The 26025-nt window shown below is 57.0% G+C and overlaps 1 protein-coding gene across 1 annotated transcript in view; it reads right to left on the minus strand.

The window, feature by feature from the left end:
* LOC111152608 (Kruppel like factor 13) overlaps window positions 1-25149 on the minus strand; it is a 45388-nt gene extending 20239 nt beyond the window's left edge. The window contains exon 1 of the mRNA XM_022511131.1: window positions 24238-25149. Coding sequence (XP_022366839.1) covers window positions 24238-24829 — 592 coding nt within the window. The 5' untranslated portion in view covers window positions 24830-25149. The remainder of the gene's footprint in view (window positions 1-24237) is intronic.
* Between the last annotated feature and the right edge of the window lie 876 nt (window positions 25150-26025).

Here is a 26025-nt window from a genome sequence, read left to right on the forward strand (position 1 = left end):
CAGTCACGGTGCCATGTAACCAGGACTACAAGCCTCAGCTCTGCTTCTGCGGGCACCTACCTTTTCAGAGCCCAGTAAACTGCCTAAGTGACGGGTAGCCAATCTGGCCCAGTGAGTGCCTGTGACACACAGGGCCACAGAGCCAAACCTGAGCCTGGTTCCCTGCCTGGCACACCTGCCCCACTTTCCACCTGCACACCTCTGGGAGACCCCAACAGAGCTCCTGACCACAGCAGGGCAGGCTGTGAGCCGAAGGCCCAGGGCCCCAGGTCAGAGGCAGGCAGTAGTTTTGAGTCCTGGCTGCTCCGAGGTGGGCCAGCTGCAGACAGATGGGGGGAGGACGGCCCAGCGTCAGCACTGCTCAATGGTCAGGGGGCTGCCTCCTGCCAAGAGCTCCAAGCAACTACCCTGGAGTCCCCGTGCCCAGGGGTCCTGGGCTTCTATCTGGATGTTCACAGCTTGGGCCCTGGAAACAATGTCCTCCTGTCACTCCAAAGGGCACTCATCTTGGCCCGGTGATGCACAAGACTTTATACGGTCTTTTCCTACAGTGCATGGGAGCCTGGAGAGCCTGGAGAGCCTGGAGAGCCTGAGCCCGAGCCCTGGGGACAAGGCTCCTGCCTTCAGGACACAGCGGGTGCCCAGAGGCTTTGCCACGGGGCCAGCCCCAGACGAGGGGCTAAAGCCATACCGAATGACACTACTGCCCATGTGTGCTCATGTCAACATTCACCCAAGCTGCTCCAAGACCTGCTCCCCAGCCACACCCAGGCCAGGCAGGCCATGTGCAGCTTGCCCCTGACCAGCAGGCTCTGCATGCCATTCTAGCCAGCTCCGACCGGAGCCCAACTGGCCACCAGGTCTACGCACTGAGCAGGGCCGAGGATGCTGGGAACCAGGAGAGTCAGAGGGGAGGCACGGCGAAAAGTCCAGGGCATGTGGAGGGCCCCGGGTGGACTGCGGGGCTGAGAAGAGGGATGTGAACCCCCGGGTGTGGCTGGAGCCCTAAAGATGAGAAGAGCTCCCGCAGCCGCCTTCCCAGGCCGGGCGCTGCTTTTCCTGACCAGGAGATCTCCAGACGCCTGGTGTATGAGGCCACACCACACACACTACTACAACCATGAGTGTCCAGAGGTGGGGGATGCAACAGGACAGTGTGAGGGTCCCAGTGTCAATAGTGGGCCTGGGGCTTCTGTCAACTCTGTAAACCAGCTACCTTGGTTCACCGTGGAACCTTCCAGGTCTCTCAGAAGGCCGCCCCGCCAGGGGGCCGGACAGCGGCTCTCATGTATGGCTGTGGCTGTTGGGCTCATGCTCCCTTGTCCCTAACTGCACATTCCCCTACTTGCTCCCAGGAGTTCATGCTGTGAAAACAACAAAGGCAAGTCCACTGCGGGGTGCCCTCAGTCATGGGGTATCCCAGAAAAGCAAGTCGCTGGAGGCGTCACGGCCACCGACCCCCCAAGGCCTGTTTAGGTTACCAGAGATGACCGTGAAAGGCCAGGTCAAAAAACCAGTCAGCATCTCAGGGATGTGATCATGACAGAATGTTCCAGTGGGAAAAGTACGGAACATGAAATGACTTGTGTGAAGCAATCCCGAGTTTTGTACGAAAACACACAGAGGCAAAAATGTTAACCGTGGTGACTTGTGGGCGGGTAGGATTAAAGTTATTGATATTCCTTCATGTTTGTCTTTCTCTTGATACTTCACTGTTTCCCAAATCCTTTTTCATGAACACGTCCGATTTTTACAATCAGAGATGAAAATGAATGCAGTGCACCCAAGCCAGGCCTTAGGCAAGCCGAGTTCTTGTGAGAAACAAGAACACGCATCTCACCCCTCCCTCAGCACCAGAAGCCAGTCCCCGCGAAGGGTGGAGCACACAGTTTCTGACTGCTGGCTACACCCAGCTCAGAAGCTGCCACAGGTCCAGGCATGGCGGATGTGGGTCATCTGGAAGGGCAAGTCATCCCTGCAGATGCTGTGGGATTCTCCACTTGGATGTCCACCAACGTCCCCCGTTCAGTATCCTGATTCTCACCACACCACCATGTTCTCACACAAAGGCCATGAAAAGCTAGGCTCCTCACCTATTCCAAATTACTGTAGCCCCAAAAGCACACTGGTTCCTGGTGTCAGCCTGGGTTCTAGCCTGGCTATGGGGCCTCCTCTGAAGCCTGCCTAGGGGACTGTACCTAGACCAAAGTCACCCTGTAGATCCTCTGATGTCAGACCAGAGGCCGCGCTACACACCAAACCGCGTTCTCTAAACACTGAGTGGGTGAAGCAGGTGCAAAGCACCAAGCCCCAGGCCTCATTTGTTTTACCCCACATCCTGGGGGACACAGCTCCCTATACCTCAAGTTTAAGCATTTGATGAAAACAGAACCTAAGGGGAGCGTCCCCGCCCGGAACCTCACACACTTCCTACTGTGATAGGTAATGAATGCAGTTCCCAGACGTCTACCTGTGACCCAGACAGAGGAGCCCAGGGCAGGTTTTGAAGCATGGGACTGCGGGACCTGTGGGACCTGGTTCTAGCTCTCCTGTCCCCTCCCCAAGCTAGGATCCCGGATCCGCATGGCCACTCCCTGACTGGGACTTGAGCAGACTCTTCCCTTCCTAGCTTGCAATCTGCACACTGGTTTAAAGATGAAGACCACATGCCACACCACCCTCCCAGTTCTGGGAGGTCAGGGGAATTCTCTGTAGGGCTTTACTTGGTGGAGAAGAGACACATCATCCACAGAAATGTTCACAAATTCTGCAAGAGCTTCTCAGAGGACTTGGCAGTTTCAGCAACTCTCCGAGTACCTCTGGTTCAGCCAAGGACACGTGGCCGATCACTTGTTCTACCATCTAGCTTCATGCAGAATTCCAGGGACATCTGAACTCGTCTGCTTTTTGTTAATTCACACCCAACTTTGCCCTGGCAGGAGGGGTGCTGGAAGCTGTGACGGCCCCCTGCCCCTAAAGCCCTCCAGCCCCAGCAGAGAGAAGCCTAAAGCTACCTCAAGCACCTGAGGACCCCGGCAACTGACTCGGGACCCCCATCCGCCTGGTCCAAAGACAGTAACCCAAGTCTGGCCCACACTTGCCCCCCAGGGGCCTGGCGGGCGCCCAGTTCCTCCTCACCACCTGCTAGACCCCACGAAGAAGGCATCGCCTGCATGATCACACAGCTTGTGGGAGTATCCGAGGTGAGGCAGCTGAGTGGAGGCTGGACACGGCCAGTGCCCAGTCGGGGGCCTGGAGACTCAGGTCCAGGGTCAGGCAAGGCATGGGTCAAGTGCACTTTTGATCCCTGGCCTCCCTCACTGTGCACCATTCAATTCAGGAGAGAGTTGCTCCTCCCACCACAGCCCAGCAAGACGCATGCTTATTACGTGGGCTGGGCCAGGTGGCGGTGCGGGAGGATGGGGCAGCTGCTGTCGGCCCATCCCCAGCTCCGGGAAAACAATGCCTAAACCAGGACCTGTCCAAGTCAGGAAAGCACTGGGCAGCATTTTCATGGTCCTGGGATTCCCCCAGAAGGAATTACAGTCACAGACCATGACCCTCCAAACTCAGGCATCAAAAAGCCCCTGCAAGTGGGGCTGGTGGGCCCCTGGGGAATACAGCATCTCACCCCACCCACATCTGCACGTCCCGGCTCCCGAGACAACATCAGGAGCTTAGGCTGTACCCCAGAGCCCAAGCACAGAGGCCTGGCCTGCAGCCTGAAAGACGAAGCCGGGAGGGCCCTGAGCAGGCCGGCCGTGTGCCGCCTTCGTGGTCGGCCATGCCGTGGCCTCCAGGATGGGCTTCCTGGGCTGAGTGGCAGTGAGCTCCAGGCTTGCCGGAGGTGAGAACGGCCGAGCAGCGGTGCTCTCCAGGAGGTAAAACTATGTGTGCTGCTTCACCTTGGCTTTGACGCTCTCTCTATTTGCGGAACTGTTCGCAGCTAACCAACACTTGCAGTAACGATCTGTGTGCGTTTCTTCCCCAAAAGCACACAGAATGGGCCGACCCCCAGACCTTCAGCACAAAACCAAGCTCACAGGAGTAGCAGGGGCTGCCCGCACTTGTCGGCTTCTGCGGCCGGCTCTTCCTCCGACACGGGACTGCTCCTGCGGCCGTCCTGAGTAGCACGGCCCACCTGAGCATCTTCCACTTTTCTCCACCTGCAGGAAAACCTGGGGTGGGTTGTGCCTTCAGCCACAGATGCCAGGTGCCCAGATGAACAGCAGGAAGCTGCCAGAGTTGAGGCAGATGCTCCAGGGGTGGGAATAACCAAGCAGGAGACAGCAGGCATGGAAACACACATCTCCTCCTTGATGAGGGAGCAGGAGGCTGGCTGAAGACAAAGCAAAAGCTGGCACCTTGCACCCCCTCTCCACCCGCTCCCCTCGGTACTGTGTGTGACATTCCTCAGGCACCCCTGACTGCCAGAAGCGAGAAACAAATAGTTAACTTGCAGAGATCACATCCTGCAGGACAGAGTCTCCCTTGGTTTACAAATGTCCTAGAGATCTACAAACAAAGAAGTTACCTTATCAATAGCACAATTTCCAGAGGCAAATAACTCAGTTCCTCAGTCCTAAATAAAGTTAAATTTCTTCTAAACCCAAATCTCACTAACAAAGACACTTGACAGCAGAAATGTGAATGGCTTGCCAAAAGACAACATTGATCAAGCCACAAGGCCTCCGGTATCCCGGCACCTTGCAGGCCCTCTTTAGCATATGAAAGCTCCGTTGAAACCTCCCTTCCCCTCACCCTCCCCCAACCTCAAGGTACACAACCTGCCATCTCTCACCACCCGGGGCTGCAGCTCTTCCTGCCCACGGGTCCTGTGCCGTGCTTTATTTAATAAACCACCATTTTGCACCAAAGATATCTCAAGAATTCTTTCTTGGTCCTCAGCTCCAGACCTCAGCCCACCGTACCTCACCTAGGTTCTAGAACTTCATCATCCTCAGTGTGGACCAGCGCCATCCCAGCCTGGAGGGTGCTGGCCCCAGGAATGTGCAGTTTGAGAGAAGCCAAGTAGATGCCTGAATGTTCCACCAAAGCTGTCCATGGAGGGGCCATGCACACAGCCACCAGCACCTGGGAGGCCAGGGGACACAGAAGGGCAGGACATGCCAGCTACCATGACACCCACTTCATCCTTCTCCCCCTGGTTTCCCAATCACGTGGCCTCCCTCTTTCTTCTCCCCTTTTCTGGTGCTCCCCACCCCAATCCAGACTCCGGAGGCAAAAGGCTGCTACAGGACCTCTCTCCCCACCCCACCATCTCTCAGGAGCAACACAATCCCCCCTCTATCTCCATGATCCAAGGGGGCTTGTCTTCTCATTGCCAAGGCCATGCCTCCTCTCTGCAGACAGGCCCCCAGCCCTCCCTCTAACTTGCCCTCTGCTACCAAGCCTCTGTCAGGTTTCCCACCCCCACCCCAACAATGGGGCAGCTCCTCCCTGCTCCCACATCAAGCACAGTCCCCCTGCACACCAATCCCTCAACAACATGAGCATTGCTCAGAAAAGACCCCCTCTCCCCAGCGCCCCCCACACATAAGCACCAGAGATCACACTTTCCAGACCACCCATCCGTCCGTCCAGCTTGTCTCACAGATATCAGTCGCCTAGTGGCCCTGCACTCCCAGGTGGTTCCCAGACTAACCTTCGAAGCCTTCCCCTTGGAAGCCTTGGTACTGCCAGCACAGTTCTGGGGGAACACCTGCTGATGGCAGGAAGGTGTCCAAACCCCTATTCCTTGCCTAACTAACCTAGTTTCTCAAGCCTGCGAGTACTCCTCCTCCTACCTACTGAGTCTGGAGCCCTGACGCAGACCTGACCCCACCACACTCCCAGATGAAGGCCAATGACCAAGGGACTTGAGATTCCTACCCAGAGCCCCTCTGTGCTTGACCCCTCAGGCTGGCCCCCCTCCCCTGCCGCCCACCCAAACCACCACCCCAGTCTGCACTTCCCTGACCTCAGCCACCTGGCCGCTGACTGCAAACCCTGCTGACTGCACAGGGTGGGAGCGCAGTGCCGAGAGGAGGGCAATGATGAGCCAGGCCCAGCTACCGAGTGCCTGGCACATCCCTGTCTAGAAACTGCATGGTTCTGAGGCACAGGTGGTATTTTCATTTCTTCTTCCAGTTGAAGACGCTGCCTTTGAAAGAGAAAAGAAGGTACGGAAGTGAACCGCTGTGACAAAGCAGGTCACTGCCTCATGGGAGGCCCACCCCAGAGCAGAGGCTGTGGTTGTGGGGGAGGAGCCTCTAGCCTGGGAGCCCCGGAGTCCCTGAGGCCAGGAGACCAGGAAGGACCTAAGGAGAAGGAAGAGAAAGGAAAGGTGGCATGGCGTCACTGGCAGGATGGAGATGTAGGAGCACAGGGCATAGGCCTGTGGGAGACAACAAGGAGCCACTGGGGAAAGGCCAGAGCAGGGCCTCGTGTGCAGGCTTCCCGCAGCCAGGAGGGATGGCCCAGGCCCAGGTTGGCAAAGTGAAGGGCCCACTGAGGACAGCTCTGTTCCTGACTCAGGGGTAGGGAGCGAAAGCTCCAAGTTTCAGAGAAAAGACGAGGGAGCTTTCTGGGAATTACAGATGGGTGATCTTCCCAGAGACAACAGAGTCAAAACCATCGACCTGGTGTTCCGTGCAGAGCAGGCCTGGATTCCCATGGGTATAGACCGGAGACTCATGAGGGGCACCGGGCAAGTGGGGGCATGTGCCAGGACCAGGGCTCACACTGGGCACACACATAGGCACTCAGGTGTCCTAGCCCCTCTGCGCACAAGCTCTGTCTGCGCTCTGGGGATGTCCTGGGACATGTGTGCCCGCCGGTTCTTCTCCTTCAGAACCGGGATCAGAGCACGCTGATGTGTCATCCCTGTCAGTGCTGGGAACCTTACCCGGGGGCAGCAGAAGCAATGAGCTGGTGGGAGCGGGGGGGGAGGGCAGCTAGAGACCCCAGCAAGGTTGGCCCGTTATACATGGGTGGTGTGAACAGGATTTCACGTGGCTAGAAACATGTGAAGACCTTCCACCAGGTTGGCTGAGCAGACACCCTGGGGCAGAGAACTGGGCGCTGGCCCAGCACTGCTGTGGTCAGTCCTGTGACAGGGAGGTTCCACCCCTGGTCCCGGAGACAGTGCGCTGGCCCAACTGGGCACGGCAACCTCGGGCCAAAGGAGACCTAGCCTGGCATCACTGTGATGACACCCCTGGGCACAGCATGCCAGCTGGGTGGGGTGCTGCCAGTCCCCAGTGAAAGGTGGCCACAGGGGCAGCTCTCTGCTCTGGCTCTCCTCACACTCACTTCCTGTGTGTCCCCCCCGTCACACACTGCTGGACACACAGTGCTCACTCAGGCCTGGATCTGCCCCCACTCCCCATGCCTTCTGAGAAGACATGTGAAGGAGGGACAGACCTGGCTGAGTGGGATGGGTGGAGCACCCAGGGTAAAGGAGGGTTGGAGTGAGGGACACAGACCCCCCCCCAACCCAGGCCCAGAGCAGCACAGGGGTAGGGCCATGTGGCACTGGACTCACAGACACCGAGTCTTCCCCTCAAGGGGCAGAAGCACCAGCTGGAGCCAGGACCCTTGAGGCGCTCAGGGAATGATGGACAAAATCCCATACCCCGCATCCCTCACCCCAACACTGTCTGCTGACACCCCACAAATGCAGCTTTACACACCAGTCCAGGGTGTGCCACTGGCTAGAACGAGCCCACTCCCACACCTGCCAGCCCATCACCTTGACCCCTGGCCACCTTCTCTCCCAACTCCTGAGAGCCCAGTGCCACTCAGCCAGCTTGCAGGGTGGGTTAAGACCCTGTTGACCTCTCTCTTGGGACCTGGTGTACCTCCTGTCTGCCCTCCACTCTGCCCCTTGCTGGGGCCAGGGTGTCATCACTACTTCTGCTTGCTGGACCCCAAAGAGCCCTAACCCAACCACCCTTGACTAAAGCCTGGGCAGCCAGGGTGGCAACCTTCTGAAAGGTGAGAGAACAGTGACCACAGACCCCAAAAGTTACCCACCCCAGACTCTGAGGGCCCACCTCCCTCGCCCAGCCCCAAGGGTTAGCCTGTACCTAGCCTGCAGCCTTGGGGGTTGAACCCCATTCATCCACTTTCTTCCCCTCCAAATCATTGAAGTACAGAAGCAGGACCTACGCTAGCCTAGGGACAACACAGCCAACCTCGTCGAGGGGTATGTGGAGAGTGACCCAGAGCGCTCGGTGATAAAAGGCGCCATAGCCAAAACCGCTCCAGCCGCTACAAGCAATCCTCCCCAGCTCCATTCCACACTGGAAACCATGGGATTTGGTTGAAGGAAATATTCTACAGCTTTTAGGGGAAACAACCAACCAACCAACCAAACAAAACCCTGTAAGCTCAAGGACCAGGACTCATTCCCCACATTCTTAGGACAAATCCTGTGACCACCATGTTTGGCCCTGGGGAAGGGTGTGGAATGACAGCCCAGACCTCGAAGTGTTCTCCCTTATCACTGGGGTCCACAGACCCCTCAGGCCAGCCTCCTGAGAAGGGGATGACCCCTCACCCACCATGGATCCAGCCCATGAAAGTGGGACAAGAGCAGGCCACCCCACGAGGCAAAGGTCACCAGCTCGGATACTGAGGAACCATGTCTGGTGAGTATCTGGGCTGCTGCTGGGTCCTGGCCTTGCTCCCAACACCCTCAACCCCCACCCTGGAACCCCAGCCAACTGGAGGCATGGAAAATTCTGAGCCACCACCCATTTTGAGTGGAACAGCCTGTAAATTCAGGTGAAGATGACACTTAGGAGACCACTCTGCTGACACCCCCAGCCCTGCGGCAAGTGAGGGGTGAGACCAAGTACCTTCCGGCCTCGAGGTATATAGGCTGTTGTCCCCAGGACAGATCTGAGGGTGCCCCTATCTGTATGAACAGGGTTGGGAGAGTAAGACCCACCTCTGGAGCTAGAGGGAAGGGCTCCCGACTGCCCGGGCACCAGGCGCTAACCTGAGATAGCTGGGGAAGTATTGGGGTATTTGCCCAAAGGGCTTGGGGAGTGTCTTAGTTTGCTCAATCTGTCACCAAATAGCACCAACAGGGTTTCTTAGAAAAAGAACAGAAATGTATTTTTCACAGTTCTAGGATAGGAAGTCCAAGATCAAGGCTCCAGCATGGCTGGGCTCTGGGGAGGGCCCTCTCCCTTGGTTCCTAGCTAAGGTCTTCTCACTGTGTCCTCACAAGAAAGAAGGGGCAATGGACAAGGGCAATGATCACATTCATGAGGGCTCAGGACCTAATCACCTCCCCAAAGCCCAACTGCCAAGTATCAACAGACAGGGCATTAGAATTTAACCTGAGAATCTCAGGGGACACAAACATTAGAACAACAGTAGGGAGCATCCCCCAAGGTCACTGTCATCCCCAAGACCCAGCCATTTGTGCCACAAGTAGTTCCTGAGTAGGCATGGGCCTGTTGCTCTGCTTGGTGTGACCTGTTTCATTGGGAGGAGGGAGACACACTATTACAAAAAACGCACCCAGAGAAAAAGGAGGTGCAGCGGGGGGAGGGGCATCAGTAAGACATTTCCCCAATGAAGAGGCATGAAAGCAGGACAATCACATGGAGCACCCCGGAGCTGGGCAGGAGCCCAAGAAAGGCGACTCTGCCCTCCAGAAAAACTGAGAAGGCAGACTCCTAAGGCCCTTCCCAAGCTGGTTCAGGAACAGGACACACCAACTCTTTGCCTCGGAGCTCAAGGTGCCATTGGGATTTCTACCTGGCCTTTGCAAGGCTGTCTTCCAAGGAGTCAAGGCAGTCCAGAGTCAGAACGTCCAAAACCCAGAGGGCATGCTGAGCACCCAGGGTTGGCCCTCTTGATAATGGACAGTGTAAGCAGAAAAGTTTCCCAGGTCATTTCCTTGTGGCTGGAAATGGTCCCTAACATATGAAACCCCGTTTGCACTCCTGTGGCCCAGGATGTGGCTGGCACAGGTGGTCACATGGCCCTGCGAGAGCCCATGAATGCTCAGGCCACCCACCAGCTGATATGCCTCCCCAATGTGGGCCCCACAGAAGGCTGGACGCCTCTCCAGCCTTCTGGTCTTCTCCACGCTGGGAGCAGCCTGCGGGAATCCCTACTGGAGGCTGCACCTGCCCACCTTTCTGCACAGACAGCCCTGGCTTTTGCCCCTGCGCCCCATGAGAAGGACAGGGGCACGCTTGTCTCTGCACTTCGAAGAACACCCAAATGTGGCCATCACAGACCTGGGACTGTTCCTCCCCAGGGGAGATGTTGAGTGGACACCTGTAGCAACTACACCTGAGACACCTGAGCCGTCCTGTGCAGGTCTGGGGGCGTGCCCAGCTCAGGGGGCTCACCACAGCCCCAGCGCTCAGCATGCAAGGGACACAGCCTACCCCGCAAGCGGGGCACAGCAACAGCCCAGGCCCCCGGTGGCCTCTCCTGGCGGAGCAGAGGCACCGGTCCGTGGGAGACTGGGGAGCCCCTGCCCCTACCCAACATTCACAAATACCTTCCAGAACAGCGAGGTGCCAGGAGAGAGGAAGGAAGCCCACACTGGTGCCCAGGTGTCACCTCAGAAGTGATGCCCTCAGTCCTTATATTCATTCAAAATATTCGCCTCAGACCACACAGGAAGCATCTCGATGCCAAACACTCAGACGGAGATGAAAAGCAAGCAGGAAAGGAGTATGAAACTGTGGTCCGAAAGCTGAAAACCCAGCCTCAAGAACGCTTTTATGCTTCCCTTTAGGAAACAATTCTCGTATCTGCAAACTGCCCCCTCCCCCCCAAAAAAGAAAGAAAAGAAGAGGGGTGAAATCCGCAGATGGCCCAAAGCTCAGAAAACAATCACTCCTGCAAACAAGTAGAATGCATGCTGAAAGCAGAGAAGCCCAGGAAAGTTACAAAAATAGCAAACGTAAGTCCCGAGTGGGATTCCCAGCCACCTGACAGTGGAGCCCTGTGCCCTCCCCTTGAGGAGTCGCTCCGAACGTGGGGTGAAGCAGGCCCTCGGCAAACACAGTCTCTGCTGCTCTTGGGCCGCAGAGCTGGGCAGCCGGTCGCCAAACTCTTCCATCCTAGCACCGGGGCCTCCCCGAGGGGTGGGCAACCTCCTCCAAAGACTGCACAGACTTGGAAAGTCCTTCCACTTCCACAGGGGTGGAGTCGCCTGGCAGGGCTGGCACCACACCTGTCACCACTAGACCAACCCTGCGAAGGGGAGGAGCAACCAGCCGGGTGCCCACCGGAGCTGCTCTGGTGACCAGCGACGGGGTCACCTCAAGGTCCCAGGCCAGCTGCTTCTGAGCCTTAAAACCCGTCAGGCCTGGTGCAGCTGGCTGGGGCCTGGGAGGGCTCTGTCACCTGGTAACAGATGAGGCTCACCTGAGATCCCGGCTGCTACTCCCCAGGCTGAGCACAGCTCCCCCAGCAGCAGGTCTCCATAGCAACAAGATGCTCCCAGAACCCCCCAGCTACACTGGCTTTCCATGGCCAGGCTCCCGCTTCATCCTCCCACCGCCAAAATGGGCATTTTCTGGCCTGGGGCATAGAAGCTGGGACACAGCTGGGGCCCTCCATAGGGGGCTGGAGGGTAGGGGTACGAGCTGGCACCAGCTCCAAAAAAGGAGTTCTAAATCGTCTGTTGTTGTTTTTGTCCAAAAGAGAAGGCAGCAACAATGGTCACTCGGGGGCAGTGGGTGAAGTTCTGTTCCAGCAGGTTAAACACAGACACACCCACACCCCACCCAGACACGTGCAAACGCCACCCGCACACAACACCTTCACAGGGCACAGGCCACGCCACTCACACACCTCCCACCAGGCCCCTGGAGCAGGGCACACTTGCCTCCCGCTCCGGGTCAGCGCGCCCCGACCTGCTTTCCACAGAAGAACACCAGCCCGAGGCTCAGTCTGTCCTCACTCCAAAGCCCCTCCACCCCCGTCCTCAACAACACGCCATTTTGTCTCTCTGTTCAAATGACAAAGTGTATCAGGCAAAAAAGACTTTCTCCCATAAAAATAGAGAGTCTCCAGGAGAGCTGCCTGGAACAGAGCAACTTCAGCACAGTGGGGAGGGGAGCGCGGCACTGGGTTGGGGCTCTGGGCTGGGGCTCCAGGTCCAAAGCCCAGGCTGTTAGGCAGGGCTTACAAAGTGCACAGAGACACTGAGTTTTTGACAAAACTCCCAAATGGATTAGGACTTTGGACTTCCAACACTTTTCACAGAGTTTAATACCTTTAATTTGTGTCTTTTCACCAACATTATTAAATAAAGTACATTCTTCACACACACAAAAAAAATCAAATTCTGCACATAGCCTTGAAAAGGGTCTCTCAGAAAAAGGGAGAAAGGGGGACAACAAGTGTTCTCAGTGCCCACCCCGGTAAGGAGGCTGCCCAGCACTTGACAGAAAAATCTGGAGAAGCTGAAAGGCACAGGGCACCAGAGACTCACCACAAGATAAATGCAACCCACAGAGACATTTCCTTCAGTTTTGGGGCTGGGGGAACTGTCCCCCCATTGTGACTGCAACAGTACCTGCTGCAGGGAAGGGCTCTCCACACAGGTACACACAGGGCGCTGGCAGTGAAGAGGACAGAGCAGCCCCAGGGCAGCCGTGCCTAACTCAGCAGAATTCAGCCAGTCTGTGTAGACAGAAGGGCACCAAGGGGCCCTAGGTGCCCACAGTGAAGAGGGGACCCTGGGTCCCTGGCTGGGTGTTAACTATAAGGCTGCTTAAAGGCTGCTTCACCCCCCCACCCGGGTGCTGCCTGGCCCAGAAGCCCCCTCGCAGGTCCTCCCTGGGATAGCCAGCAGGGTGGCTGGAGGCATGGCCTGGCCCATCCAGCCCAAGCTTCCTACATGGCAGTTACTGTTTAACAGCAAGCACCAGGGCATCACCTTGTCCTGAGGTGTAAAACTAGTTCACACAGTGGTCTCCCAGGAGAAACTCCGTCCCAGGTGGAGAGAGCACTGCTGGGGCTCAGAAAGACTTCAGGGTCTGTCAGATGGCTTCCAGAAGCTCCAGTTATGGGCATCCGAACACCCTGAGGTAAGAGGCATCTCCCCCAAATTTTCCATGGAACTTACTCAACCTCAAAGCCAATACAATCTTGGTGTGGTGTTTACGTAAGTGCTCCCGGTGCCTGGACCCCTGCCAGTGCTCCCCGCCTGTGGCCCAGCCAGCTGTCTGTAGTGGGGGCCCTCGGTGTCACCCCCGCCCTGCCTTGCCACAGTTTAAAAGAAAAAGTCAATGAATCACTGGAAGAAACATTCCTCCTATAAACGGAATATAAATGTTTATTAAGAAATTATAGGAACCGGGTCAGGCATTTTGGTATCTTAGTCACTCCAGCTAATTAAAGAAAAAAAAAAATCAAAACAGAGCAGCATCCCAGAAACTTGAGACAATGAGAACTCTCGCCACAAGCACTTTGAGCCCCAGCTCTGCCAGTTACCGAGGTGACCCAGTGTTTACCTCCCAGTTTGTAGGAAGAGGCTGGCTGCCCAGGAACAGCCCACCAGGCTAACACACTGGGAAGGGCCAGAGCTACAGCACCAAGGAGAGGTGTCTTCAACAGCTCTCAAGCCCCCAGGGCCCCACTCCCCAGCACACCTCCAGTCTTAATCCTGTGGGCTGGAAACCCCTGAAGGCAGATTAAAAATGTGCTTACATCCTAGGGTGCAAGGAAGGTAAGGAGAAGGGGGAGGAGGAGTAGGTGGAGGGGAAAGGAGAAGAGGTGGAAGGGGAAAGAAGGGAGAGATGGAGGAGGGGGAGAGGAGGAGGGGGAGAGGAGGAAGGGAAGGGAAGGGAAGGGAGAGAAGGAAGGTGTCAGTAAAGAGGGAGGAGGAAGAGGAGGAGGAGAAAGGGGTAAGAGAAGTGGAAAGAGGGAGAGGAAGACTAGGGAAAGGGAGGGGGAGGAGGAGAAAGGGAGGGGAAGGGGACAGGAGGGGGGAGGAGGGAGAGGAAGACTAGGGAAAGGTAGGGGGTTGGACTAAGGGGAAGGGGGCAGGAGGAAGGGAAGGGAAGGGAGGGAAGGAAGGGGACAGGAGAAGGGAGAGGAAGACTAGGGAAAGGGAAGGAGGGGGAGGAGGATAGCATAAGAAATGAGGGCACATGAGGCTGCACACTTTGCTGGGTAGCTAAAGAGCTTTCATTCCCCTGGCCTCAGCCAGGCCCCTATACCAGGCTACCTGCCCCAGCGGAAAAGGTCAAGGGCAAAACGGCTTGCGAAGGAGGACTTCATCAGGGACCAGGAATGCACACCCTCCAGCTGGGCTCCAGGATTCCCACTCTACCCTGAAGGCCAGACCTGCCCAGCACACACTGCTCCTTCCTTCTGTGCTCTTGCAAGGCACCAGCCTGGATGTAAAACAGCCCCACTGGGGGTCATGGAGAAAAAGCCATCCCCGCTGCAGCCTGTGCCACCTGGCCAGATGCCCTGTGACTGGCTTACTTCCAAAGGAACAATCCCCTGAGCTTTGGCAGGCGGCTGACAGTGCACACACATGTACACGCGCACACACATGAATATGTCTTCCGGGGCCATGTGTGATGCTGAATGAGGGACAGAAGGGCCTGGGTATGGGAAGGAGTTTAAATGCTCAGCTCAGATTCAAGGAGATGAGTGAGATCAGGGAAAGGGGAAGGAAAGTGGAAGTTTTAGAAGACCAAAGTTAGTACACTTTAGAATGAGGTAAATGAGCAAAATGCTAACATGAAACACCCACCAATCATTAGGGAAGGACAGCTTCAAATCAGAACCTCAAAGAAGCTGAGGCTGAATTTCCTGCAAGACCCAGAGGCCTGACAGTAACTCAGGACAACCACCTTCGTGCTCACCAAGGATGCCCATGATGGCAGATGCCTGTCACGGGACCATGGACCCTCCACAAAGAGAGCATGGCACAAAATGCTGAGACTACATTTCATCACAATAAAAGACAGTGTCTTGCAAAGCCCCTCAGACCCTCCTGATAGCCCCTGATGCATAAAGCCAAGCAGCAAAGTAATTTTAGAAAGCAGGGAGTGCCATGCAAGCAGCCATAAAGGGGTATCCTGGAAAAGATGAGGAAGCCTTGGGAAACCGCCCTTAGCACACAGGGCTGCAAGGAGCCAGAGTCCCTTGTGGACCCTCACACACTGCTGGGAGGGGCTGCTTCTCCCACCACAGGGTCCAGAGATCCAGATGGAAATCCAGGGTGTGAGGCTGCCAGAGGAGGCAGGCAAGATCTCTGGGAGGAATCAGAGGGGACCTGTGCATGGCGTCTCCAGGGCCTGAGTCCCCACCGACCCTGCCAAGGCCATTCAGCACACTTGCTAGGAGACCACTGGGGCTGGGGCCCAGGGCAGGGGACACCAATGACCAGCGGACAAACTAGACAACGGCCGGTCGGGGGAATGAGGACAACAGACAGCGAGTCAGGGAAGCCGACTGCGGAGTGTTAACTAAGACAACGGAGAGACTGCTAAGGAGCTAGACTGCCCAATGCTTGTTACAATGGCAACTATGCAATTTGCTCATATTTATTATTTCTCTCTTGATGAAAATATGTTGAAGTTTGTTACTGGGAAGATGTCTGAGGTGCACCCATGGTGCCAACACCCAGTGTCCAGACCCTTCCCCTGATTCCAGACATGGATTTGAACCACCAGCCCAGCGAATGGCCCAGACAAAGCATCACTGGGTACCAAGAACACACCTATAGGTTCCTGGGCCCCCGCTCCTCTCCCCACAAAGGGCAGAGCTCTAAGCCTCTTCTGTTTCCTCTCTTTCCCAACACTTCCTTGCAAAAACCTCTACTCTTCATCTGCCATTAACTAACTTCTACCCCTAGCCTCAAACCAAGTTCCCTTTACCCTCTGTGTGTGAACATGTTTACCATTAAAGAGAGTTAAAGGCAAGTGAAAAAGCTCAGAGGAGTTCACGGGGGTGGAAATTCCTGTCCATATGATAGAACCTATACAATTCCAGGAGAATGAGGTCAGGTCTACCTAATGCAAGAGTGTCGGGAGGCCCCAACTTGGGCCCTTGACCATGGGCCAAGCTGCCTGGCCATCACCTTGCTTATGTCCCTCCATGTCTCTGTGGCGGTCCTAGGTGGGGGGCAAGAAGCCTCCTGAGCTCCTCTAAGCCCACTTCCTCTTCTCTCCATTCCCAAGCTTCCTTCCAGTTGGCTGGTGTTTGCAGGACACAGGCATGTGCCAGAACTCCACCTTCAGAAGCTCCTGGGACAGGAGCCCAATGCAGGAGCCAAGCCACGTGCTCTCTGGTAAGTGATTGTTTATTTGGGCCCCCATTCCTTGCAAAGCTCTTCCATGATGTACCCTGGGCTCTAGCTCCAAGGAGACCAGCTTGTGCCCTGTGCTCAGGGACCATGGGTCACCCACCCATGCAGGGAAGGCCACGCCCCTGGGGCAGCAGCACAGGGACATTTAATCTGAGGCATCAAGCCTCAGTGCTCTTCCAAGCAGGTCACCTTGGGACAGACTGGCCAATCACCACGGAGTGTGGCCAAATTCCTGGTTAGCAAGTGTTTGTGTGATGAACTTCAAAAAAGGAGAACAATAACAGATTCCCCCCCACACCAAAAAAAAAAACCCAACCAAACAAACAACAACAACAACAAAAAAACCACCCGTATCCTCTGTTCTGTTTGTTCAGAATGATGTTAGTTAAAACTATGGACTGGTCAAGGCTACTTGCTCCCACCATGCACACAACAAGCAAACAGGGACGCCGCCCAGGCCCTGGGTCGGGAGGGAACGGGAGCTGGGGGTACGGCACATCAGTGCTGGGGCCCTGAAAGTGGCAAGAGGGTCGGTAAGGCAGACAATCCGTCTCTATACCACCGCCTACTTTCAGCTGAGGGAACTCCAATGCCTCCAAGAAGCCTTGGTTGACCCACAGATGCTGGAAGATGGGGTTTAGAGTGACCCTAAGGTCAAAGTGAATAAACAAACCAGAATCACAGGATCACACGTCCCATATAAACGTGTTCTAGGTTTGAACCCAACAACAAACAGGATAGCGCGCGCGCGCGCACGCGCGTGTGTGTGTAGCCAAATGGCAGAGCTTTTCTTACATCAAGTGCCTAGTGTCAAATCACTGCCAACAAAGTAAAAAGTTAGCATTTGAGTCTCTATTACACTGACCTAGGGCGGGGGCCAAGGCCTTCCAAGCTCAGGGTCCCACCATGGGCCATGGCAGCCAAACGCCCAACACCCTCCCATCCCAGTCCCGCCATGGCAGCTCCTTCAAAACTGCCAAACTAAAGAGAACACTCCAAAGTCTTAAGTCCATTTTGATGGGAAGCTGAGTTCTCAAGAAATAATCCCACTTGGGGCTATGAAAGGGAAGTAAGATAGACTAAGGTGTGTGGATTTAGATCAGTATTTGTTTTTTCTGGAAAGCAAGCAGAGACCCACCAGGACCTTGAGGGTATCACTGGCTGCAGGCCCCACCCAGACCTGGAGGATGGGTCACCTGTGGCCACAAAGCAAGGGTGCTGTGGGCTAAATGAAAAGCAAACAAACAAAACAAAACAAAACAAAACAAAGGCTATAAATACCATCTGGAAACATTTTCCTTTTTTTTTTTTTTTAAGATTTTATTTATTTATTTGACAGACAGATCACAAGTAGGCAGAGAGAGGGGGAAAGCAGGCTCCCTGCCGATTCCAGGACCCTGGGATCCTGACCTGAGCCAAAGGCAGAGGCTTTCACCCACTGAGCCACCCAGGCGCCCCTGGAAACATTTTCATTCAAAGTAAAATTAGGGCGTGTTGTTTGTCTGGGAAGGGAGAACACCTAAGACTTGGCTGAGCTATCCTTTGACTTTAAAAGGGCTCCCAACAGTGGGACCCAGAAACCCCAGTGCTTATCCAGTCAAGGAAGTTGGAAGAAGCAGCACAAACCTCCCAGGTGCACCAGATTGAAGCAACAGATTGAAGGGGGTTGAATAAAGGTGACCAGGCACCCAGCTATACACACAAGCCCAGCAGCACCCTAATCCTCCCAAAACCCAGTGTCAAAGTGACACCCTAAGAGCTACCTATTATCAAGAGAAGAATGTCCCTTTATAGAGAAGAAACCCAGCAGACACTGCCTTAACCAGGGACGTGATCCAGCGACCAGGCGACCTGACAGCATGTGCTCCCACGGTGGTACGTGGAAGTACCCAACACTACCTTGTCTCCTTTTTGACCAAAGTCTGTTCAAGCTGCACGTAATCGGGGGAAGCAACCAGACAAACCCAGGTTGCGGGATATTCTACAAGACGACTGACCTGCCGCCCTAAAATGCCAAAGCAACAAAAGGCTGCAAGACAGGGGACTCCTTCAGACAGCAGGAGACTGAAGAGGCCCACCAAGCGCCACGTGTGATTAACTGGATCCCGCATCCTATAAGGGACATTTTGGGAATCATTAGGGAAACTTAATATGGACTGTATGTTACATAACACATACTATTTAAAGACAGAGAAGAGACAGGGAAGGGACAAGATACAGTACTTAGAGAAAAAAAAAATGGAGGAAGGGGGGGAAATGATAAAGAAAAGGTGACAAAATATTTAACCAATGAGTCTACGAGAATGTCTGAGAGTTCACTGTATTTCAGAGTAAGAATTTGGGGGGTGGGGGGAGCAGCATGCTGGCGACACGCAGGCTTCTAATCCCCTGAGGCACTGCCCACCTGTCATGCCCCAGAACGCAGGTCCAGACAGGAGTCGCAGTTGGGCACGGCGGGGGTTACCTGAACTCAGCAGTGCCCACGCACAAACCTCAGCTCCCCCCTCATTTGCTGTGCGACCTTGGGCAGATCTCTTAACCCATCAGAGCCCTGGCATCTGTACTGGAAGACTAGTCATAACAGCAGTGCCGTTTTTCAAAGGGTCCTTGGGAAGGCGAAACTGCTTACTGGAGACGAATGCGAACAGAACCATGCCTGCCCCAAGCGGCCAGTCCACAAGCATTAGATACAACTCTGAGAGCTGAGTGTGACCTTCTAGAAGTCTTCATTTCAAAAAGTAGCTTAACTGCTTCCCTAAAGCACAGACCAGACCCACTTTAACAGTGCCCTGATACCTCAAGATCACTGTTATTAAGTAACAGTTATGACAGAATGCAGGCCTCGGGGACTGCTGGGGAGGGTGACACCCCTGCACTGACAGCCCCGCCTGTGTTACAGCTCTGTTTGGTTTTGATGGGCTTCTCAAGTTACATACTTAAGGACACGAGCAGATACCGATGAACACATACTAGTAACTTGGTTTCTTTCCTTCCTCACTTGTAGCCGCTATCAACACATCTCCCTCTTCCCCTTTTGATTTGCTACGTCTAGGAACCCAACGACCAACTGGATTCAGAGCAAGGTCAACCAAACGGGCCCTCACTGTGTCTGGGCTGCTGCGGGCTGGGTTCAGTGAGCCCGCTTCAGAGCACCTCCTCTTAAGGGCCAGGGCCCCACCTGTGTTGTGTTCCAGATCTGATGCCCCACATGCAGGACCTCTCCTCACTCAAGTGTGGTGCTATCGGCTGGTTCACACGGGAGGGGCTCCAGCCCTCTTTTAGCCAGAGAAGGGAGAGTTTCAAATGGCATCACACCAGCCCCGTGCCCAGTGCCAACAAGCCAGGAGGCAGAGGCATGGGGGATGGGGTGTGCACACCTGACCCGGGCGGGGCCACAGGGTAAGCCAAGTAAAGATGGTGGGAAGGCATGAGGCGTGAGAGAGTAATGGTGGTTTTGTTCGTGTTGTTCTAAAATGTTCTCAATATGACGATCTCACACACGCAAAAGGAGAACTGGGAGAAGTTTAAAAAAAAAAAAAAAGAAAAAAAGGCAGCAACACAGCAGGAACCTCAGTACTGGGGAGACCAAGACCTCCATCTATTTCCTTTAAAAACATAATGTGCTATTTCCTTTAAAAACATAATTAGTGTCTTTTAAGTCAACAGAGAAACTCCACAGTGCTTTGAAATGCCGTCTACACTACGGTCAGTAACACTGCCAAGGCTCGATCTTATAGAAATGCCAGCTCCCCTGCACCAACACCCACACCAGAGTCCACTGCTACAGGCACGAAACAGCAAAACACGGGAAAGGCAATGCAGTATCCTTCCAGCAGGTGAGGGGTTCACAGGTTGTGGACCGTGCAGCCAGGTGGAGTACCACGCAGGCAGGAAAAAGAACGAAGGTGCCTCGTGAAACAAGTACACAACAGAATCCTGTGGTAGAATGTATTTGCTAGGATCCTGCATGTGTACTTTTCAAATGTCTGCATGTGCGTGCGTAACATAAATCCATTACAAGGGCCTGGAAAGGGATACACCAACACGTGGGGAGGGTGGTTAGCCAGAGGAGGGGAAGGCTGGCACGTTCTGTCTACACGCTTCTGTGTTGTTTGAAGAATTTCACAACTAGGCCCCCTGGCAGGCTAGGACCATGCGGGAGCAGGGATGGGAACCGCCAGCCTGCCTGTATCCTGAACAAAGTGCTGGCTCTGTGCCAGCCTGGCTTTGCCCGGGGTGCAGGAGAGCTAAAGTGGCTCACACTCTACCGGGCAGGCTGCTGGTCCAAGGCAGCTGCGCAGGAGGGCACCTGCGAGGGGCCCAGGAGAACAACGTGGCTGGAAACCAGGCTCTAGGGCCGGACTTTGTGTTGGGGGAGGGAGCCTAAATACCCTGCCCCAATAATCTCATTCATGATCAAATCCCTTGTTTGGAGGCTCAAGATAAACTTCAAACTAACCCCACCCAAATTATTACAGGAAATGGCAGAGAGAAGGCAATCTTACTCTACTTCCACCCCCACCCCAAAGAGGGCCAGGTAACCAGGGATGTGTCTCTCCTGAGGTAGGCAGGAGGGAGGAGCTGCGTACAGCACAATGTCCCCCTTTCCAGCCAGGCCCCCAGAGTTGCTAAATTGGACCCAGCCCAGGCAGCTCACAATCGGATGTTTTAGCTCCTCGTGCTGCAGGGAAAACAGGGCACAGAGGCATTCTGAAAACAATTCTTTGTGGAAACAAATAGGTAGGAATGTATTCAAGGCATCTCTGCCAAGAAAGGCTGAGTGACCATTCTGCTGGGGCCTGCCAAGCCCCACCACCCCGCACAACAAGCAGGAATCTCCAGGTGAAGGGCCTGGCTGGCTCAGAGGGAAGATCGGCCCTCAGAGGGCCCCAGGCCTTCCCTTCTGCAAGTCCTGAATGTTCACATCAAAGCCCTTCAGCCTCCCAAGAAAATATGTTACTGGTCTTGCTATTCCCTAAGGCAAGACTTAGCAAATTCCCAGATCTGGACTGGGAAGATCTGACTAGCCAATAAGTGACTTAAAAAAAAAAAAAAAGTGTGTTGAGTTGCAAAAACCTTAGTGTCTTTGCTTCATCACATGTTTGCTATAATATCAACAATTACCTTAATTTAACAGGGTAATCAGTCCCCAGGAGACTGGCATACAACTAACCAGGACAGGCAGCTCTTTTGCATTCAGTTGGGACAGGCAGTGTGGGTGGGTGACCACAGCAGAGTCAGGGAAGGCTGGGTCTCCCTAGAGTCAAGGCTCAGCCTTGTCCTTCCCGAAGGGTTCTCAAACTCATAGCCTCATTTCCCACACCTTCCAAGTGGTCAGGGGAGACATCACCAAGCTGCAGGGAGGTCTGGGGACCTGTCCTTGCCCACAGGGCTAGACAGAGCAAGCTGGGAACTGCCTTCTTGGCTCAAGTGGGTTTGATATTCACCCCCTGCCATAAAATCACTATGGGTGGGTGGAGTGGTGGTGGTGGTGGTGGTGGTTCCTAGTGGAGTAAGGCCTGGCATGACTTGAACCACTGCCAGCAGGGACCCCTCAGAAGGCTGTTGGAAGCCCACAAACCAAACCACAGCAACCTCAGAACCAATGTCTGCTGCTCAGGTCTTTCCAGGGTAGCCTGGCCTCTCAGTCACCACTGTGGCCTGTGAGCTACCCCTTTCCCCTCTATGAACACCAGCTAATTATGTTCTGCACACCTGGGCACAGACTGGAAATGGGCTCCCTAGAGGTGCCCTCCACCAGAAGCTGAACCAGACACCCTCCAGAGGCATAATGGTTCATAATCAGATTCACGTGGGGCACCACTTAAACTGTGTGTTCAGTGGGAGGTCAATATCTGGGACCTGGAAATCTACATTTCCAAGGCCCCCAAAGGAACCCTGTACATTCCTGACTCGAAGGTCTACATCTGCTGTGGAGGTAGGGCACACTTGGAGGGCAAGGCTGGCTCCCTGCTCTTAGACTCAGCACACTGCAGCCAGTGTGCGGTCCATCCTCTCTTGCCTGTTTGGGGTTTCAAATCACCCCAGAGAGACTGGGTTCCACCCACTGGGGGAGACCCGGGTTCCCATCGCCTCTGTCTAATCTTCTCGCCAAGGAACCCGCTCAGGGACACTGGAGCCTGAATTAGGGAGTGAACCAACCCACAAGCTATCCTCCAGCTCAGGCCCCCATCCAAGCCTGCTCCGCCCACGACAGCGAGCCCCGCCCCTCAGCCAGCCCCTCCGCAATTCTCGAACCCCGCTAGCCGGCTGGAAGGCCACAGTGAAGCAGGCTGCGAAGTATCCAATCCTTAAATTACCGGTCCACTACAGACCTCGCGCCCCAAATCGGTCCTCGAGCCAAGACCCACGCACTGGAACTGCCCCCGTAATCTGGGTGCTCCAGGATCCCAACCTAGCTTGATCCCTCCCCTACGGCCACACCCACCCTTGCAACAACGTTCCTAAATTGAACCAACATCCATCCCTACACTAACCCCACCCCCTATATCTGTCCACACACACTTAATTCTGACTCAGAATGAGTAGAAATGGCCCCGCCTTCACCCTCGACCCCACCACCAGCCACGTGATTTGGGGCGCTCGCAGCAAGGGACCAAAACCGCGGAGGGCAGCCTCCGAGGTAAAGGTTCGTCTGAAATCCGCCGGTCTTGACACCTGAAGACCTTGGGACAGCTCAGTTCCAAATTTACCAGGAGAAAGGGGTCTTTCAGCTCCAGGGTCTTGAGGACTGCCGTTTTTACTCCAGTCTTTTAACCAGTTTCTGTACTGTTTTATAAATGTGAAGTCTAAATCGCTGGTAACAAGACAACTTTATTTATACGGGTTTTTAACCTGGTCCAAATGTGGAAGAATTAAGTGTAACAGAAAAGTTGGCGTGAGCCCAGGAAAAATACACAATTCTTTAAACCAAACTGAGAGAGAAAGGTTGCATCCCACCGTTGTTTAAAAAAAACGAAAAACATCCAACGACGAGGTTCCGGGCCCACGGGAAGGGGAGGGCTGTCCGGGGGTCGGGGGTCAGGCGATGGTCCTCTGAGACCGACCGCCCCCCGTGCAGGTGCCGCCCGGCAGGTGAGAGCAGCGCGGAGAAAAGGGCGGCGCGGATGAACCGGCTGTGGACTGGGCGCTCCTTTCTGGAGAAAGCGCCCCCAGGCCTAAGAGCCCTCTCGGGTCGGGCGCGCCCCCGCTGGCCGGATGGGCGGGGCTCCCACAAAGAGCCTCCGGCAGAGAACCCGGACCGCCCCCCGCCTCTGCCGCTGCTGGCTCTAGTTTCGACAAATTAAACCTTAGAACGCTGGAAAAATTACAGGAAGAGGAGAGCGAAGAATGTGCCGAGTGGCTGGAGGGAGCCTTGTCCCCGCGTGAACTTAGCCCGCCGCTCGCCCGGGCCGGGCCGGGCCGGGCTGGGTGGGCCCCTCCCCTCCTGAGAGCGCGCTAGGCCGGCGGGGGAGGGGCCGGCAGGGGAGGGGCCGGGGCGAGGAAACCCCTCCCCCGCGGCCCCGGGGCGCCCCCGCCGCCCAGCTCCCCGAGCAGCACGCGAGGTCCCCACCCAGCTCGCCCGCACCTGCCCGCGCCACCCCCCCGCCCCCCGCGGGGTCTACGCCCGCAGCCCCGATGACGACATCCGCCCCCGCGGCCCCGCCCGAGAGTGCCCGGGGAGGGGGCGTGCCCGGCGGGGGCGCGGTCGCCGAGCGGGCGCCGGCTCCCAGCTCCCGGACCCGTCTCGCTCCGCGCGCGGGGTCGACCACTGGACCGTGTGGCGGGGGAAGGGGCGAGGCCCCGACCGTTCCCCGCCCGACCGCCCCTCCCGCCCCGCCGGCAGCTCCGGGGGCGTGGCCCGGTGGCTGGCGCTGTCCCCGTCCGCGCGCTCGGGGCGCCCGGGCGGCCCTACTGACCTGTGTGAGTTCTCAGGTGCGCCTTGAGGTGCGAGGATTTCCCGTAAACTTTCTCGCAGCCCGCGTAGTGGCACTTGTGCTTTCTCTGCGGGGACTCGAGGTCGGCGCGACTTCGGCCCCGCCGGCCCCTTTGTCTGAGGCCGGGTTCGCCGCTCCCCGCGGGCCCTGGCTCCCGCTCCGGCTCCAGCCCCGCCTCGAGCTCGGCCTCGGGCTCGCTCCACGCGGGGCTGAGGGGCGCGGCCGCAGCACCTTCGCCGCCGGGGGAGGCCGGCTCGGGGGCGGGTGGCGGCGCTGGCGGCAAGCGGCAGGGGGTCCTCGCCTTCCGGGCCGAGGCGCCCTCTCTGCGCTCCGCCGGGGCGGGCGCCGGCGCTTGCTGGTTGAGGTCCGCCAAGATCCGCGCCACCACGAAGAGCGAGGCACTGTCCTTGCCGTCGCGGCGCTCCTCGACGCGGGGCAGCGTGGCGGCGACAGCGGTGGCCGCGCCCTCGGGTCCGGGCTCCGGACCCTCCCGCGGCCCGTGCACGACCGCGCGGCTCGACATGGACACGAGGCACTCGGCGGCGAAGTGGTCCACATAGGCGGCGGCTGCCATGCTGCGGGCTCCGGCCGGCGGGCCGGCAGCACTGCTGGTCGCTGCGAGTCGTCAGCGGCGCATCCGCACCCACGGCCTCCCGAGAGCGGGCGGGGGGCGGGGGCGCGGCGCGCCCTCTCCGCGGGCTGGGCTGGGCGCGCAGCCGCCTCTGCCGTCACCCGCGCGGCTCCGCGTCCGCAAGGCGCCCGCCCGGCCGGGCACCAAAGAGTGAACACATGGGGGGTGCGGGCCAGTGGGGTCCCCGCGCGGCGTCAGGGGCGGCCTGTCCTAAGGATGCCGAGCAGCGACGTTAGGGACTACCTCGCCAAGTCGCGGCCGCAGCCTCGCCGCGCATTGTGGCAGGCGGGACAGCCGCCGTGCGCGCCGCGGCTCGGTGTGGGCGGCCCGGCCCCGGGGGTGGGCGGGGCCGGGGCCACATCTGGACCCGACGTCAGCCCCCAGCCACATCCTGGCGGCGCAGGTTACAGGCGGCGGCGGCCGCGGGGAACTGCGCGCGCGGAGGGGGCGGGGATCCCAGAGCGCGCATCGTCAAGATAGAGCGGTCGCGCGCCCGCGGCTGAGGAGGGGGCGTGGCCTAGAAAGGGGCTGACGCCGTTGGTTCGTCGGTAGGCGGTCGGACCAATCCAGGCGGCCAGAGGGGCCGACCCGGCCTGGGGGCCTGAGCTCGCCAATGGGCGTGCCCTCTTGGCCCGCGGGAGGAGGAGCGGAAATTTGAGCCGAGAGCCGGGCACGCTGACGCAGGACGTCCGAGGGCGGCGGGCCGGGGCGTGGCTGCGCGGAGACCGCTCCCCACCCCACCCCACCCCACCCCACTCGACCCGACCCGACCCCACCCCCCTAGCAGCGGGAGCCCGCGGGGCATTTTCTTGCCACGGCTTCTGTACGGTGACAACCTCGAACCCTGGAGTGGAAGCGAGCGCTTGGGAGGGCGCCCCTTTGTCCCTCCGTCCCCGCCTGTGAGGGGCGCTGGGGATGGGCGCGCCTCCGTGGGGCTCGCCTCCGCTTCTCTCTTTCCTTCCAGAGCGGCGTATGCACGGCGGGGAGGCGTGTCCGCTCCGGCTGGGCGTGGGGCTGCCGGCCTGGCCTGGGGGCGGAACAACTCCCCGGGCACCCCGCCGCAGCAGGGTTCCTAGGTGGCCGCGCCTCGAGGCGCAGGCCGCTCGCCCCCTCCATGCTCTCTCCCTCTGCTCAGCTCC

This window comes from Enhydra lutris, unplaced genomic scaffold, assembly GCF_002288905.1.
Source record: "Enhydra lutris kenyoni isolate GAN:26980312 unplaced genomic scaffold, ASM228890v2 scaffoldscaffold29, whole genome shotgun sequence".
Taxonomy (NCBI): Eukaryota; Metazoa; Chordata; class Mammalia; order Carnivora; family Mustelidae; genus Enhydra; species Enhydra lutris.